Source organism: Manacus candei, unplaced genomic scaffold (genome assembly GCF_025592945.1).
Source record: "Manacus candei isolate 608988 ecotype Guabito, Panama unplaced genomic scaffold, ASM2559294v1 h1tg000005l, whole genome shotgun sequence".
NCBI classification, from domain to species: Eukaryota; Metazoa; Chordata; class Aves; order Passeriformes; family Pipridae; genus Manacus; species Manacus candei.
Genome location: NW_026138053.1, coordinates 2,158,874 through 2,173,318, shown reverse-complemented (window position 1 = coordinate 2,173,318; position 14,445 = coordinate 2,158,874). Strand labels below are relative to the sequence as shown.

Below are 14,445 nucleotides of genomic sequence, written 5' to 3'. Positions count from 1 at the left end.
ATTTTTAACGAGTAGCTGAAGCACACTGAGCATGCATTAAAATTGTGCCCCCTTGTGTATTTTCATATGCTTTGATCACCACAAAACACACACAGAAGTACTGAAAGCCACAACTGGATTAAGTTCAGCTAAGAAAATCTTTTATGAAAAATGTAAAGCAACACCAAAAACTATGGCCTTTTCACTCCTTGAAGGCACTATTAACAAGTCATTCAGAGTCTTGAAGTTTGTGAAAGAAAAGTTCAGTAATTTCCCTTCAACCGAATAAACTCAATTTTCTTAAATGGCAAAGACTGCCTTTGACTTGCTCATATGCATATTTAATTTTTCTACAAATGAAGTTCGCAGGTGAAATGATTTACTCAAATTCACCCATAGCAGAACAACAGCAAACTGGTAGGTACAACTCATATCTTCTGACACCCCCACCTGTTTCCTCTTCCCTGGAATCAGCATTTTCTCTCCTAAAAATCAAAGCTCTGGCTTATTGGTTAAAGTTCCAACCAAAATAATACACTCTACTTTTCAGAGAGCACTTACATCCTGGAGAAGTTTCTCCAAGTTTTCCTGCAGCTCGTAAAAGTACCGAGAAGTAATAAGACCTTCACGTGATTTATCTAGGCAATCTCTGGCCAGTTCAATAACTTGATGATGAATGAAACTTAGGACCCCATCCGCTAATTGCAGCACGTTCTCCGGAGCATTCGAGGCAATAAACTCGGCCAGCCGTTCTTCCATCTGTGCCGTGGCCTAAGAGTACAGAACAAAGAGAAATTACCCCTGAATTTTACTAACACAGATCTTAAAACATAAACGAGCAGGGTGCTAAAAGCAACACTGTCAATTCCGACTTGCACGAGGCTTAAAAAAAAAAATATTGCAAAACACAATAGCATCTTGCTGAGAGTAAAAAACAGCGTATCAGAGGCAAAAGTTATGAGCTAACAACAAAAATTAATCAAAACACACTTTCTGAAAATGCAAATGACCGTAGAAATATCTCGGTCCTGAGGCTGTATTCCCCCCTGGGACTCCAGAGTAAGGATGTAAGATACGAGGCAGTTTTCAGAACTTTTAGACAGGACCGTGGAAGCTGAAAATCATTGCCCCAAGCAGCAGACACACAGCATTTCTATCACTCTAAGCCCTGATATCCTGTCTCCAGAGAAACATCTATTTTTGCTGGTGGTGGAACAGGAAGGAATGGCCATATTGACAGCTGTGGGATACACAGTCTTCTACACTCATTTCAATGAGATGTTAACTTTCAAAGCTTGCTTCCACAGATTTCAATATTCAGCTTTTTAAAGGGCAAACACACTTATTTTCACTGCAGATCACTTCAGCACATTTCAGCGTAACTGAAGCGTTCAGCTTGATTTTTCTAAAAACACAAATCTAATCTATCCTTATTACTTCTTGAGTACCAAAAGCCCCAGTGGCAAACTTGGGTTTTGTCAAAACCTCCAGTATAATTAGGACTGACTTGAAAACAAAACTTTGCATTTCCAACGTGTAAATGGCAAGCCTACCAAACCCAAAGAAGTCTGGATCAGTATAAGGTAAATTTAATGCAGTTATACAAGGAATACCAAGAGAATGTTATTCAGTTTGTTTTGAAATTACTCTTTAAAATAGCTGTTTAAAGTACATGCGAAAATAAACAAAACACCCCTCTTCCAGCCTTGATCTGATTTGAAATTTTAAGAAAAATACAAGTATTAGTTAAAAACATACAGAGAGCCAAAGCATGGCCCTTCTTCTCACTCTTGTAAGCATTTGTCATGCCAATAAAAGATATCAGAAATTTAGTAAACATGAAATACATACAAAAAAAGCTTTTCAGCCTTTTCTATCTGAATCTCTATGTATATTAAATCCATTGCTTCCACTGCAGAATTAATACATGAAGCTGAGAAGGCAGCTTCAAACTCTCAGCAAACTGCACTGCTTGGAAATGAGATGTAGGAGCAGGGCTCCTCCAACGAGCACTACAAATTAATCCTGAGCTTGGGCACAAGTTCATTGAATGCAAAAAGTGATTCTTTACCTTTGGAAACCTTTCTTTGTACACATGGTTCATCATTATTATTTCACTGTCAAAGGAAACCGGAGAGCGACCAGGGCTAGAGGAGAAAAGAAATTATGTTACCATTTACAGATATCACACCAAAACCTTTCAAAATCCAGTGCTGGTCATGACACTGCCACACTGACTGTAGCCCTTCCAAACCTTTGAGTTCACTTCAGTAATGGGCAAATGCTTAACTTGAGAGAAAATTCTAGCAAGCAATGGCAGTCTGCAGTGATCTGGAAACTGTCAACATCCCTCTCTCCCCATGGACTCAGGCAGAAAACCACCTTTTTTTGGTGAATGTAAGCCCTAACACAGAAGCATGTAAAACCCCAGTGCATTTGTTGCAGATACATTTGTTGTGTTACTGCCCTACACAGCAGCAGGAGCAGCCCTGCTCCAAAAGAAATCACCATGATCTCTGGAGCCTCCAGTGCCAGAAGGGAGCAGAGCAATAGGAAGCAAGGAAGTTGAGATGACTTGCTTTCCTTTGTCTGAAGGATACCACAATACAGGAGGGATGCACAAGCAGTGTTATTCAACTAAATTATATATAAATACCACAAAACTGCACTCCCTTGAGGCACGTTACACCATGGATGCATATGCATCTATGCATAGGTTAGCAAGGAACTTCAAGCACAGCAAAAAAACAGGACACTAAGTCTTGACAAGCTGCATTTATATTAGTGTTTGGGTGGGTTTTTTTTAAAGAAGAGTTGCATCTTGTTTCATCACATCTGATGGTATGCAGTGCTCTGACTCATCCTGCCACTGAGGACAGCAGATGAGGTAATGCAGATAATCCCCAGCTACAGGATCGCCTGCAGCATCTCATTTCTCCAGTTACCTTGTTTTAATGTTCAAGACAAGCAAGGGCTTCAATTATTTGGCATCTTACATGATCATTGTCTTTGTGATTTTAAGAGTACTAAATATTGCTAAAAATAATCTATGTCAAAAAATACAATTTTATCTTGAATGAGTTCAAACATTTCAAACTTTCTAGTGAAGGATGAAATGAATCTCTCTAAATGGAATAAATGCATTTTAAACTTGGAATGCATTACAGTTACTACCTTGTTGCTAACCTATTTAAAGGAAAAATATTCTTTTGGCAACATATATTAACAATCCAAAGAAAATTTAACTCACTGTCGCACAGACTACAGCAATACCAATCTCTTTTTATGCCTTGTGCTGAAATTCCATGAAATACATCGTGTCTTGTTTTTATTACTATTTATCCCTTAGCTTGGGAAAAACACTTCAGATTAAATCTCTCACTGAATCCTTACGTTGAAGGAGAAAAAAATTATTTGAATGTTTTGAATATGAAGTAAAAACACATTCTCATCAACTTCCCTTAGCTTGGTAGATAGCTATTTTTAATCAAGGAAAATTTTATTTAAGAAGAAACTTACATTTAGATTCATATGTAATGTATGACATGATTAAACAGAAGGGTAAGAACATTTAAATTCCAGGCCTATAAGCAAATTCCCCCATGTATCTCGCCTGTTATCCTTTTTTCTCTAAGACCAAACAAGCTGACACAAACACGACACTTGTTTACTTGTGTACTTGTGGTACTTCACATGGAGCTGAAGGACTTGGTGAACACAGTTATTGAAGAATTTATTTTTCTCCTGTGTAATTTTTCACTGTGTGATTTAAGTGAGGTATAAATTACAAGGATATATAAGCTCTTTGATACTAACTACAGAAATATGGAGGCACATACATACTTCATTTTAGCACTAACATTTGCACATGCTTAAGTATTTGCTATCTTAGGGCTACAATAAAACATGAGGGACTTTGCCTTTTGCTTTCAAGGCACTTTATTCATATGGATGCAGGAAATTAAGAGCTATGCAGAAATCAAGCTACTTGAGCTGTCCTGCCAGCAGATGTAGCATTTCCTTAGGGAGCACCATGATGACAGGAAAATTTATTGGGTTTGCTTTCGTTTTTTACAATTCTGAAACAATTTCTGTGCACACCAACTGGCAAGAAAATAAACATTTAAAATCCTTCCGCTTCCTTGGGCACTGGCAGTTTTGTCTCTCACCTTTGGGAGCTCATCAATGCCACTTTTCACCATCTAAAACAACAGAGCACCATCCACAAAACTCTGCACAAAACCTCAGATCAAGGTTCACATTGTCATTCAAAATAAAATCTGCTCAATATACCAGGCCAACTTAAATGTCTAGCTGGCTATAGCAAGACTTCAACATAATACACTGCGTCATAATTTTTAATGTTGATCCTTAGCTTGGGAAACTAAGGAAATAATTAGCTGGATAACTGACTAACTAACCAAAGGCTGTCTGTCTGGCACTGCTGGGTACTTCACAGCACCCCTGAGACACAGTGAAGTGAAAAAGAAACAAGGACTAGGTAGATAACTTAGGGCCACCAAGGGAGAACATAAGGAAATTTAGAAAAAAAAAGATAAAAGGAGTTTAATACATTTTACTGGCATGACAGCTTTTCAAATGCAAAAGCTTCACACATCTATCTAGCACCAAAAATTTCACGTACAGAACTAAACCAGTCTAACATTTCAAGCCTCACAAAGGAACAGATTATTTTCTGCAAAACAGAGGACACATGCTGTGCACGTGCATAACATTTTAAGACAAAAAGCAGGTTGCTTCTCTTTTCTTGGTGCAGATAGGTAGGTCAAAGAAATGATTATTGTCAGTGGGTTTTTCATTTCAGCAGAGCAGACATTAGAAGAATAATATCTGTCCCCTTAAGCTTAGCAGCAGAATGAAAAACTACTCTCTCTTCTCCCCTTCTTCGCCCTCCCTCCACTTTATGAAAGATGTGGTGGTAGACTTCCAGTGATATCTATCTCCCAAAAAAATTTCTATAGCCTTCAACTTGTCAAAACTCATGTGTCCTTATCTGATGCTGGAAAGTGAAAATAGCTTATAGACAGTTATTTCAAGGAGTAGCATTTATAGTAAAAACTGAAATCTTACAAAATCTAGTTTAAGTGTGACTAAATAAAACTGAGATGTTTATGAATACCTAATTTTTCCTCCACTGTGACAGCTGTATTTATTAGGAAAAAGCAAAGAAGCTGAAAGCACTGTGCTTCCCTCTGATTTCATCCTGTACATAAAGGTTTAATTAGGCTGTATTTACAGTACATTACAAAAGTCAGCAGCCATAGAAAACTTAGAACCATAAGCCTTAATTTTCTGTCCTTTCCAGACACAGAAAATATGGAATTTTAAAACTAGAGACCTAACAGTTGAATAAAGTAGGGACTAAGGTAAACCTAATGCTGAAGGTAAGCCTTCCTCTTCTCTCAAGAAATAATTACTTAAATCTTTGACCTAATGAAAATTACATTAATATTAGAAGTCAGAAAACTCTGTTGCAATTAGCTCTTTCCAATAGTTCAGGTTTTTTATGCATGCCAACAAAGACTGAGACTGCTTCAGGATGAAAGTAGGAAGTCAGAATGATGAGCAGTACAAAGGGCAAATAAGAATACCCAGTTTTACTTGTAACAGAAAACCATGAAAATGGTGAGTGAACCCAAAAATTAATACATTTAAAAACAATCACACTGAAGAACCTCTTCAAATCAGGTTCACAGAACCCACTGTCTTGAGAGAGAAAACAAAGAGACCAACGTCATCTGTAATGCCGCTAGAATGTATTTTCATAAGGAACAGATGCCTTATGCTTCAGAACATAAACCCATTATCCTTCTCCAGCAAATCCATGGCTCTGTGAATCCCCATTCCACGGCCTGTGGCAGGTGGCACTTCCTGAGTGCAGCAGCATGAAGGGATGAAGCCACCAAGATTACTCAAGTGGTTAAAGTTGCCCCTTCAGCGCAGTGAAATGAGAGAGCTCCACGACCTGCAGCATCAATTCCAAAGATAAAAATGGTCTATGCAGGCCCAATGGTGTGGTTTCACAACACCTATTCCTGTTTCTCATCTTGGGTATTTTATTCTTAAAAGTGGTAACTGGCATTTTCTAGGAGTTTTCTCTGTATATTGTTGATGGCAGGATCCAGTATGTCGGAAGTCAGGTTGGAGGATTGCACTTAAAAAGCACTACCCAGCAAAGAGATGAAGGAGCATATCTGATTAAGGATGATCTCATCTACTTCAACTACATAAAAATTCATTGCAACAATCTTCAGCCCTTTTTCCCTAGACAACATTATCGTGAAATACAAAAAGAGATCAAGAAAAATGGGCAGATTGGTGGGCTGAGTGACTGCACAAAGGCAGCCCCTGAAGAAGTCGTTATTAGTTAACTCTACTTTTATCTCTGACATTCTCCACACATTCCCACATGTTAGCAACTGCTAAAGATGACAAGTAAAGAGAACTGGGAAAAGATGGAGGGCAGCATCTCTCTAACTTAAAAAGAGTAATGACGCCAAGTTCAGTGCAAGAATTCACAACTCTTCATGCATTTTACTCCAGGGAGAAAAGATCTTCAGGTAAAGCCCAGGATTGTTCAAAACAAGTCAATGTAGCCTGGGGATCTCTCTGTTGGTCAATAACCTGAAGGATTTGAAGGTTGCCTCACAAGAAAATGAGAACAGTTGAGAGATATTTAGGAATTACTTCTGCAGGTAATAAAGAAATATTCTCTTCCACTGAAGACACACTGTAAGCACCAAAACAGGTGGGTCACATGGAAATATGTTCTTTCACTTAGCATGTGAGTGCTGGATCTTTCTGAGACAGATGAGAGAACAGACTCCTGGACTTTGCAAGCAACTCTATAAGCACATCTCACTTTTGCATCCCAGCGTTGATCTCAGGATCCCTCCTTCCCCCGGCATGGGAAAGCAGATGGGAAAGAATCAATGCCATTTCTTCAGTGCTGAAATTCAGGGCATTTCAAATAAGGTGTGATTAGTTAAAAGATGAGTATCCTCAAGCCACAGTGGCAGAAGACCTCAAACAAACTGCTACCAACCTGTCAGTGCAGTGTAGCCAACACCACTCTCCACGACTGTGTGCGCTGTTATTTTTTTCATCCAGTTTGATCATTAGAAGTGTTCTGTACAAACAGAACATTTGCAGCTAGGTACAAGAAAATGGTAAATTTCTAGCTGAAGAAGGGTATTTTTCCAAAAGTTACATCCAGGCAGCACTCTATATCTAGGAGCATAAAAGGATCATCTGACACTTCTAAAAATTCTTGAGTTACAGAGACAAAAACGTCCCAGCACTTGACAGTGACATCTCAAAATGCCAGTTCCTCTTGCACAAAAAGAGATGTAAGACTGCAGTCACATAGGATGAAAAATGAAAACCTGTTAACAATCAGACCATCTTCTAAATTAGAAAGACATGGCCATCAATTAAGGAAAACATCTGATATATTTTGTTCAACTGCTTTTCATTAGAGCTGATCAAACAAGAGTAATGAATGCTTATGAAAATACACATTTTTAGGAAATTCCTGCTAAATTTTCAACACATTAACTGCTCAGCTTTTATTTTTTAAGTAAGTGAAAATAGCCTCTCAGCAAGTGAGCTAATTCTAAGGTGTGAGTAAATAAACAAGCAAGCTCTCTGCAGTGAATAAGGTCTGGTCTGCACTTATTTCAGTACTTGTTTGTTTACAAGGACAGGCTACCCTCTGGCAAAGAGGGTATTTGCTCCTGCAAAGGTTGCTCCAAATGGTTGGACTGACATATCAATGTCCCTTGGAGGTGCAAGGGGTCAGCATGAATGCTTGGTAGTGGCAAGGGTGCTTTAGAGTCACTCGGCATCACAGTACTAGCAATAAGCAAAATGAAAAACAAATGAAGCACAAAAAGTTGAAAAAATTAAATTACTTCATTCAAAGCTTTGGAATACCAATAGCACTGGCCATTACCACACTAAAAACCAGAGAGAGCTAGAGAAAGCATTCAAGAGAGGAAGAAGATTAATCAGTTGTATGACACGCTGAATTAATCTCATCACAAATTCTAAACCTACTACACGATAACTCTGCTTTAAATTGGCTTTAAAATTCTAAGCAAGCTGATAACCCACACTAACAAGGAAGAAAATAAAATTGGGCTTTTCACACTGTTGTGTGAAATCATTCTGACATTAGCAAAAGTGTCTTCTGCAACAGAAATACACCTGAGTTAGAAAAGGTAACAATGGCTTTAGCCACCTGTTGTCTACCTACAGTAGCTGTCTTATCTATAAGAGAATTAGTACCACTACAGCTACACTACTCAGCTGCAGTCAGTGTTAAGAGTGACAGGAAGAGGACTGAAGTAGGACTATTGTTCAAAGAGACTTAGTACAAATCATACAGCTATTCTTTTACTACATGGTAATTTGCAGAGATCACAGGCTAAGTGTGCTACTACCCACAGTACTTACCTGCTCCTGTAGATTACTGTGTAACTACACTTAGTTGATCCATATGCAATTACCATGCAGCCTGCACTGAAGTTTAGAACATACAAATAATTACAAATAATCAAAGGTCAGCTCTGCCGTGACACAATACTCACCACGGATTTTTTTATTATCCTGGCCTGTTTCACTTCTTTCTTTTACAAACCCCCAACTAGGTCCTGAGCTGGGCACACTGATTCAGCATTTCCAGCTGGCAGAGTTTTTGAATATTATCAATGAATTTAAGGGTGATATCCACCTCTGACACCCTCAGAAGAGAAGCAAAACAGAGACTTCACCTCCTTGAACCCTGCTTGTATAAACCCTTTTTCTTTCACAAGAAGCTGTGCTTAGAGTATACATCCCTAGACTTTCATTCACTTGATCCATCCCTAAAGGCATAGCAAAACTTGAAGTTATTGCCATGATACAAAGTGTTTGCAGATTTATTCCATATAATTGTTAGAGACCTGCAAGAAAGACTGCTCATAGACTTTGTGGAATTTCTGTCTTTGGAGATATTCAAAAGCCATATAGACACGGTCCTGGGCAGTCTGCTTGAGCAAGGGTTTGGACAGGATGACCACCAGAGGTCCTTTCCAACCTCATCCATTCTGTAATTCCATGAAAGATGAAATTCCAGTTGCTTCTGGTTTTATGTATGGCAAAATCAATCGCACAAGGAAATAACCCCTGGATAGCTATCTTTGAATAACCAGTTCTCTGAAGCAACAGTAAAAATTATTCAACTACTAATGCAGGAGAAACATTTTCAGTGCTATGACAAAATAGCTCTGGGGTGCAATTCCATTTAAGCTTTTCACTTTATCTACTCTAGTTTTCATACTCCTTCAGAAACGCTGCCAGAAAAGTTATTAACAGTGGCTGTAACCACATCCTTATGTCACTGTAGTAAAATTCTGAGAAGAAACTTCACTACGGGAAATCTACATTCTATAGATTTAGTCTGACACTAAAGCAGACTATGCCAACCATTTTGCAATCCAAAACCTCAGTATCAAATGTTAAAAAAAACCAAAAAAATTCTGATTGGGTGAGGTGAGCTAAATATTGATCAAAATAGTTTCAAAGACATGTAACAAATCAACTACAAATGACCGTTCTTAGATTTGAAGGCACATACAGGAATGCAGTAGATTTGAAGGCAGATACAGAAATGCAGTACATGTGTTCAACATCTTAAAAATTCGAGAAACGACCCAAAGCTCACCTGAGACTGCGAGATCGAGGCCTGAGGGCTGGAGAATGGCGCCCTTCCTCATCAGTGATGCTCTCAGTACTGAAATGCTTTGTCAGGAAATGAAGTTCATCTGCCGTGGGCTGAAAGGGCAGCTGGTGCAGCTTCTCCTGAGATGAGCATGATGACTGAGTACAGAAAAAAATACAGAAAAGAAATGCACTAAACGCATGCATAGGGGTCAGCTAATGAATGGAAGAGGAACAGGCTCTGCCAGACACTGCACACTCCAGCAGAAAAGAAAGCTATTTATCAGACCAGGTGCCTCTTTTTATTGTTCTCTTTAGGCTAAGCCAACCCTTACATACTATGACAGAGCTGGTGAGATCAGGAAAACTTTGCGAGAGGACTTGGGAAACCACTGCATCCAATTCTGGAAGGATTCCATCTGATCACGCAGATAATTTATTATCAGGAGACGGAAAGGGAGGTACGTGAGAACCAGCACTACTCTGGAGAGGACAAGGAGGTTCCTGGAGTGGTGAGCAACTTTCTTTCCTTTTCCCTCATGCTCTCTTAGCTCAGGAGTTTCCACTGGCATGCAGAATGCTATGGAGCTGTGTAGACTTTTTTGCTGACTATTGGCTCTCATTGGAAATTGCTGCTGTAAATGGTCAGGATTTTATTTCTCCTTTCCTTTACCCATCAGGCTTCTTCTCTAACCAAGGAGACAATAATAAAATGAAAGTCACCAACTTTGTTTTAAGACTAACAGAGTTTCTTATTACAGAGCTAAACAGCTTATTCATCTGTAAATAAGTTGATGCATTTATATGATGGATGTCCTGAGATAATGATAGACATGAAACTGTTCTAATCCTTGAACCTCATAAAACCTGAGATTAAAACAAATATTTGTGGGAAATGCTAATAACATCAAATGTTGGACATTCCAGGGGAAAAAGCTGTAAATCAACTAAGAAATGTGGGGGTTTGTGTGTGATTTTTCAATGTCCCTCTCCATTTTACAGAAAATATATTATGTAAGGACAAATTAAAAATTCTCTTTAAAAACAAAGGGAAAAAGAAAACAAGAAAAAAGGGCTGAATAACCAGAGTAGCACTGAGTAACACCAGTGGGCCTTATTAAAAATATCACCCTAATCTAAGTTCCAAGGCTCATTATTATCTGATAAAATTCATTATATACACTGTTCCAGTAGAAAAACTTGTACTTTTGTTAAAATGATCCTCACTCAAACTGGAAGCACTGTATTCTAGTACCAGAAGTATTGTTAGGAGAGAATTATATCTGATATAACATGTATGACTGAAGCTTAAGCTCACTAACATGGGAAAAAAAGCCTATATATCTCTTGTCATATAGCTAGATCCTTTTGATTGACATTTTCTGAGGAAAAACACCCAGTCAACCAACAAATCTGAGATAAACAAGTCACATAGAAAGTATCAGTTCAAAAACCAGTTCAACTACTGTAAATACTGTAAGCAACAGAAAAATGGGGTGATATGAGAACTTACAAACATAAAGGTTCTGTCCTTTAATAAAAATATAATTGGCTCAAGAGCCCAGATCCACCCTCTCTACACTGCACAAAGGTATTTACAGAAAAGAACTCCCCTGAAAGCCTTGGGATGTGCATGAAGTCCTCAAGTGTGCCTGGAACTGGAAACCACCACTTCCAATGTTGTGCAGGGATCATGTTGAGAAGTCACCTCCAGCTGAGTGTCCACACAGTGATGATTCCCCAGATGGTGGATCAGTTTACACTGATAATCCACACTGAAGCCAAGATGGAGAGTTTGGGTATTTGCCCCCTTGTCCAGTCATTCTGCTGCTCACGCTGCTTATGCCAATTATAAAGAATATTCTCTATGGTATAGAATTACTCAAGTTCTGTTTTGATTTTCAGAGATTTCTTTGATGCCTTTCTGTGTGTCTCACACCACACAAGGAGCAGGAAGAAGTACCTGCCTATGAAAAAGCCTCACAGAAAAGGTACGTGGCAGCTGACATCCCATTCATGACGAATAACATGGATACTGCAACAAAGCAGGAATTACCAAAGATACTGTCTTACAAACCTGCATTAGCAGGTACCCAAGTTCTGGCACTACAAATACATGTCTAATTTAAAACAAATTAGAAGGAAAGTTACAAAAATTAGAAGGAAAAAAAAAGTCAAAACTTATAGTCTAGAAAAATCATTAAAAACTTTGTTTCCCAACAGCAAAATCACTGGGGAAGCAGTGCTAGTAAACCCATGGATGACTCAAAAAAAATCCTCCCTCCACTTCCTCTCCTTAAAAGCAATCAGATCACAAAGTTTGTAATTCCAAAGAATAATTAATGAAAGTCCTGAAGATAAAGACCATGGACTTTTCTTGCCAAGGGCTTCTCTAGCAGTGTTAAGGGGTATAACATTTTAATGAAAAACCATGAAAGCGAAGTGAAACACTCCTGAAGTATTGATTTTTAAGTAATCACATCACAGTATTCAACATTTGCAGCAGACTAACACAAACACCCCCCTGGTGTCTTAATTACAGATGGAGAATTAGCTTAGCCTTCTCCAGTTAAAAAAAAAAATCAAGTGAATACTACAGTAGGTTATAAACTAACTCTGCATCTAGAAAATGAATAGTAGATTAGTTGCTTAAAAATAATTGTATATTGGCCCATTTAACTGATTATTTTATGTTCATTGAGTTTGAAAGAAGGTCTTCTTCAGCTTTTCTAGAGTTGGTCTGATAATATTTATCTATGGAAAGGATAAATGTGGTTTGTTTGGTTTTTTTTTTTTTTTTGTAGTGTCATGACTCATTTGGAAGTAAAGAATTAAACAGAATCTACAGGTTTTTACTGACCTTAAACTACATAAAGGCCTTGGTTTGTTCAGCAGGTTGACAGAGCAGCTGATCTATGACCACAGAGGTGCAGGTCAGCTCTTGCTCTCACACAGAAACTCAGACCAGCAGGACATGGACACGTGCACCAGAAGGAAAGTCTATTGTCCTCTTTCTATCTTGCTTGAAAAAGAAACAATCTTGAGGACTGATCACACGAAATGGAAGCTCAAAAATCTGCTAAATTTGTATCTGCAGCATTAATTCACCGTGCCCTTTTGACAAGGCCCTGGACTGCTTCTTACTTCGGTTTTAAAGTCAGTGCAGGAATAACACCACTTATCAACTTCAGAGGTGTTATTCAGATCAATTCAAATTAATTCTAATCTGTGAAATACTACGATAATAGTATTGTCATAGACAAGTCCTAAGTAGGATTGGCTTAGAGATGTAATATCAAGTTTAACAGCTCCAACAATTGGATCACTACTTACTAAACAGCCCATTTCAATGTCTTACTAAGATTGTAACACAGACCAGCAAAAGGACAAGAGATGAGAGACTTAGCCATTTAGGAAAAAAAAAGTCTTGGAATTACATGTTTTAATCTATTTTCTGCAGGAAGGTGAATTCAGGTCTACCTACAACTATCACTTCATGATTCTCATTGCACCATCCTGTTTTCTGTTACTTATAATGCTTTGGAAAATTACACAGTTTGAACTGATGCTTTCTACGGGACATGTCTATCTCAGATTTTTTTTGTGGGGGTTTTTTTGGTTTTTTTCATAGGAAAACATGAATCAAAATGATTTAGCTGTTTCTGGGAACATGACAAGAGACAAATATGCTTTCTTTCACATGCCAGCAAGTTGAGAACTTTCTAAAAGTAGCCTTAAAGTCCCTATTTCAAAGCAAGAACTGATAATTTCAACAGATTTTTCTTGTTGTTCTTGCCACTCTTGCTCTCTCTTTGGACATCTACCCAAAGCCTGGCCAAATATAAACTCTTGAAAAACTACTGATCACACCTGCAGGTAAGAACTTCCACACTGCAGGAAGTTTGGCCTCCAAAGGTGTCATCTTCACAGGCATCTTAGAAGCTGTCACAGTGACTACCATTGATCAAACTATTTGGATGCCATCCATACAGAAGTGACTGTACTTGCTCCACACTCTCATAGTTTCCTCCCAGAAGAGGACTTAGGCCTGGCTTATGCCCACAAAGATTTAACCTAAGACTATAAAGGCCAGAGCAGAGCTCCTTTTTAACAACTGCTCTCAGGTGCTTGAATATATAATAATGTTTGGCAGTGAAACCAGGGACACCTTTTTATCATGCTGATAATGAATTTCTTTTCTCTACATTTTCTGTGCTCCTGCCCACATATCTGTACACATACACAGACTTTAACAAGAGACTGAAATCAAGTCACCTGCCTTCTAAGGAGACCATAAAAAAACCACCCAAATTCAACAAAAAAACAACTGTCTTGAAGTTCAAGAGATAATAAATTGTGGAAATTATGCAAACTAGAGTCTGAAGGAATGTGTCTGAGGCAATGAGGCTATAGAGATCAGATGAACATTGCAAAATCAAATTTTAGCCATATCAATTTAGGCTAAAAGAAAATTTTTGACCCCAATTCCTTCTCTTGCTATACAGACTGAATTTAACACTCACCTCCTAAGGAACTGTGTGATATATTTGTGTTTGAGAGACACTAGAAAGTTTATGGATGAGCTTAACAGCCCACACGGAAAACAATGATACAGTGTAAGATTTGCATAATGTGGAGTTCTGAGTCCTAATTAATGGTGGTATGGAATTATAATTATTGGGAACGTACTCTAAATTATTCACACAAAACTAAATTATCAGTAGAATTACTATGGGAACAGGC

The 14,445-nt window shown here is 38.2% G+C and overlaps 1 protein-coding gene across 8 annotated transcripts in view; it reads right to left on the bottom strand.

Annotated features, from left to right (window-relative positions):
• MAST2 (microtubule associated serine/threonine kinase 2) overlaps positions 1-14,445 on the bottom strand; it is a 192,468-nt gene that overhangs the window by 41,359 nt on the left and 136,664 nt on the right. For all 8 annotated transcript variants that reach the window (XM_051795555.1, XM_051795520.1, XM_051795489.1 and 5 more), the window contains 3 exons: positions 9,707-9,861; positions 2,051-2,126; positions 541-750 (listed from right to left, as the gene is read on the bottom strand). In XM_051795555.1, the coding sequence (XP_051651515.1) occupies positions 541-750; positions 2,051-2,126; positions 9,707-9,861 (441 nt within the window). The remainder of the gene's footprint in view (positions 1-540; positions 751-2,050; positions 2,127-9,706; positions 9,862-14,445) is intronic.